Here is a 3,880-nt window from a genome sequence, read left to right as displayed (position 1 = left end):
GCCTGCCGGCTGATGTCCTTGTCTGGATCGCTGACAAATAGAGCCAGCTGGGCCACATGGTGACCCATCCGAGGGAACTCGGCTGAGATCTAATGGAAGGGAGAGCAGAGGGGACTCCATCAGCATTTTCCTCTCAGCTCCCTGTCCCTCCCTGGCCCCCCTGGGCCAGAGGGCTCCTTCCGCTTAGCCCCTCTGCAGGAGATGCTGGGGGAGAGGAGCTTGAGATCGACCCTTCATTTGCTCTGCTGCCAAGGGAGCCCGCAGCTGCTTTGGGATGCCAAGCAGGGGCTGGAGCATGGTCCCCTTAAAGGCCCAGGGACAACACTGAACCAGGACAAGAAGAACTTGACTCAACCCTAGCTCAGTTCTGCTCTGACTCTGCCTACCCATGAAGAACCCTCCTAACCCACAGCCCCGGCAACAACAGCAGATCCTGCAGCCCGCTGGAGCCAGCCCGCCTCCGCCTGGAGCCAGCAAGCTGGCTCGGAGCTCACTTACGTCAAACTCAGGGAGGGTGACTGTGTATCTCAGCAGGGCTGTGCTGCTCCTGATAGCCCTGGCTCGCTCCTGCGACACCCTGGACACGACCCAGAGGTTGACATGCTGTGGGGAAAGGAGGCAGGTCAGACTCAGTGGCCAGCTGCTCCTGCTTTGCAAATGAGCCCCATGCCCCCAGCCCCAGGAGCCTGAGACATTCTGTGCAGGGGGGAATAGCTGAGTCATTGATGGCAGAGCTTTAGAAGGGGATTCTTTCCCCCAGGACGCAGCTTGTACCCTTCAGGTCACAACTTCTCAGCGTCTCTCTAGATTGGGACAATGTTCGGGGTCGGGGCTGGTCCCATCCTCCCAGAACTCCTGATTCCTGAACAGTTCACCAGAAAGGAGACTGAACCCTCGGCCCTTCCCTGCCACGCAAATCCTTGGGGGGATGTAGGGAGTGACTGAGAGCACAATCCCCCCAGGAATTTCAGAGCAGATCAGAGGGAAGGGCTGATTCCCTGGGCTCCTCCTGTTTCTCTAGGAAGGAGCATGTGCCTCTTCTCTGAGAACCATCTCCCCAATCTCATGGGCTCTGTGTATTGGAGGGGTGGGGAAAGGGTGGGTTTTCAGACTCTCACTCCCCAAGACAGCCAGGAGCCCTGTGCGTAGTGCTCAGCAGAACCAGGCAGAGCTCTGGCTTGGAGTCCCAGCTCCTTACTCTGTCCCTCAAGAAGGAAGGACCTGACACTACATTGCACTGACCTCCCCAACCAAGGACGGCCCACTGGGGACCCAGCTAGGAGGACAGAGTAGAAAATGCATCCTCCAGTCTCTCCTTACCAGTCTCCCAAAGAGTTCAGGTCAAATGGGGCTCACCTCCAAGATGAAGTGGAGCCTGTCTGTGTCTGGGGACTCTGCCAGCAGGTTCCCCAGCATGGCAACCAGGACCTCTGGGATGACTTTGTGCAGAGCCTGCAAAGCATGGGTCAGAGTTAGGGAACCTGGGCCTACACCCACCACAGGATGGGAAGAGGGCTCTCTGGGAAGCACTGGGGAGACTCCCAAACACATCTCCTGGCCTCTCTCCTTCACACCCCACTGCAGGCAATTTGCAAGAATTGATGACCCCTGGACCTTTAATCCATGAGCTTAGCAGATCTCTGCAGAGGGCCTTGTAGGCAGAAGAGTATGAAACAGCCAAGTTGCTTTGGATGGAAGCTGGGCTTCTGGGCAAAACACGGCTTATGAAAGAAAGAAAGAAAGAAAGAAAGAAAGAAAGAAAGAAAGAAAGAAAGAAAGAAAGATCCCCCAGGGAGGGGTAATCTCTTCCCTGCTGGAGGGAAGGATCCAAGCCTGCAGCTTGTTCCATCTCCGCTACCCCACCCCTAAATCTGGAGCTCCAGCGAATCAAGGGAGCAGGGATCAAGGACTACTCTGGAACAGGAGGAGGATGGAGGAGGAGGAGGTACCTGGATGCCGGTGGTGTCCTTCTCCGTGCCCAGGGTGAAGACGGAGTGAAGGGCAGCTCGCAAGAGGTGGGTCTCTAGGGCTGGCTCCAGGGCAGGTTTCATGGTGCTGGCAAGAGAGAGGAGCTGGTATTAGACTGTGCAGTAAGGAGGTGGGACTGTCGCCAACACGGACACCAAGCCACAGGGATAGAGGCACAGGCTGGCGAGAATGGAAACTGAGGAACTGAGCTAGGGAATGACAAGGCCAAGGTGTCACAGACAGACAGTGGCAGGACAGGAATAGCTCCTGTTCCCTGGAGCCAGCTGCCCCTCCTGTATCGGAGCCCGGGAGTGAGCCCCTCCCCAGGGCCCCTGTCATGTTATGGGAGTGAAAAAAAGAGCCCCGCCAGGAGAGAGTGACCCTTCCCACCCCACCATCTCTGCCAGAGGCGCCACTCTTGAGAGGTGACCTGGGAGGGACAGTGACGGTGACTCCCAGCCTTGGGCCTGAGCAGCACTGGGGTGAGGGGAGCCGGTGGGGTGGGGCTGTCTTGGTACCAGAGGTAGCCCACTGCAGCCAGGGAGTGGGCGAGGACGGCGCTGGGTGACGAGTCATCGGGAAGCTCCTCGATGAGCTCCTGTGAGACGTGAAAGAGGCAAAGGAGCACGTGAGATTCGGGCCCGACTGACACCTCCCAGTGAGGAGATGACACAGCCAGTGCCCCACATGGCCAGCAGGATCCCCCACCACCTCCCGCTCCTCCCATTCCTTTCTGCTCATCAGACTTGTCCCCCTTCCCGGATTCCTGCCCAGCTCACTCCCAATCCCCTTCTCTCCTCCTCCCTGTCAAAACTGCCTTCATTCAGCCCCATCCCGATGACCGAGCTGGGACCATGTGATTCCTTGGCCCCCACTCTCAGCTGCCCTCCAGCCCCACAATTCCCCCCCTGCCCACTACAGACCAATCTCACAATTTCTCCCTTCTCTTCTCCCAAGTCTTCAGCCCCAGCAATCCTTCTCCTCTGCTGCCCCCTCCAACACCACCCAGTCCCCACCCATTAGCCTGGCGATACCCCTGCCAATCCCATGTCTCTCTCCTCCCTCCAGCTGCCGTATGCCGTGTCTCACTCACCACAATCCTCTTCACCACAGCCGCCTTGCAGCAGCGCGGCTCCAGCGTGTCCTCCCCTCTCTCCCGTGCAGCCAGACATGCGGGGTAGATGGCCTGAAGGAACAGGAGCTGCTGCCCCTCATCCTGGACCCACCGGGAGTGGGGTATAGCGAGAGAGAACCTGTTAGCTAGGGACCTTCCTGCCCCACCCAAACCAGCTCCAGGGCTCAGGCCTCAATGGGGGATTGTGGGGACCCACCTATTGTCCAAATCCCCCACCACTCCTACACAAGCAGGATCAGGAACTGGGACAGCGCCTGTGGGGGGAGACGACCTTGGCTGTTGTGGGACAAACACCCCCATCTTGGGGGTCCCACATCATGGATGTAAAAGGGCCCCATTAGGGGTGGTGGATCAGGAGGGACAAGACCCTCGGCTGGGGTGGGGATGTTGGGAAGGGACAGGGCAATCTTGGTTCCAGCCCAAGTGGGGAACATTTGTACCTTATCTCTGCACTGGAGCTGCTCTCGGATGATCTTGAGAGCAGCTTCATCTTTGGCCATGTCCACCCCTTCCTCCTGCTCCGAATCCAGGGGGGTCCCTGCACCAGGGAGGGAAGGACAGGAGCGTGGTGGGCAGAGCAGGATTCAAGACCCCCCTTCCCACCTCAGGCACCCAGGGCAGATCGGGCCCCAAACCTCCCTCTCAGGGATGCCTTCAGCCCCCAACAGCTTCAGAAACCCAGAGCAGAGCCCCCCCTCCACTGGCCAGGACTCCAGGGGAGGTGCCGATTCCCCCGGCCCCGGAGCAGCAAGGACCAAAGTGGCAGCAGCTCTTCAT

General features: G+C 58.8%; 1 protein-coding gene across 1 annotated transcript in view; it reads right to left on the bottom strand.

Annotated features, from left to right (window-relative positions):
• The window catches only part of LOC141998905 (maestro heat-like repeat-containing protein family member 1), a 35,971-nt gene extending 32,332 nt beyond the window's left edge, over nt 1-3,639 (bottom strand). The window contains exons 1-7 of the mRNA XM_074971865.1: nt 3,544-3,639; nt 3,062-3,184; nt 2,429-2,566; nt 1,950-2,072; nt 1,357-1,452; nt 499-603; nt 3-89 (exon numbers count right to left, since the gene is read on the bottom strand). Of these exons, the coding sequence (XP_074827966.1) occupies nt 3-89; nt 499-603; nt 1,357-1,452; nt 1,950-2,072; nt 2,429-2,566; nt 3,062-3,184; nt 3,544-3,603 (732 nt within the window). The 5' untranslated portion in view covers nt 3,604-3,639. The remainder of the gene's footprint in view (nt 1-2; nt 90-498; nt 604-1,356; nt 1,453-1,949; nt 2,073-2,428; nt 2,567-3,061; nt 3,185-3,543) is intronic.
• Nucleotides 3,640-3,880: the final 241 nt, after the last annotated feature.

Source organism: Natator depressus, chromosome 14 (genome assembly GCF_965152275.1).
Source record: "Natator depressus isolate rNatDep1 chromosome 14, rNatDep2.hap1, whole genome shotgun sequence".
NCBI classification, from domain to species: domain Eukaryota; kingdom Metazoa; phylum Chordata; order Testudines; family Cheloniidae; genus Natator; species Natator depressus.
This window is presented reverse-complemented; position numbering and strand designations above follow the sequence as displayed.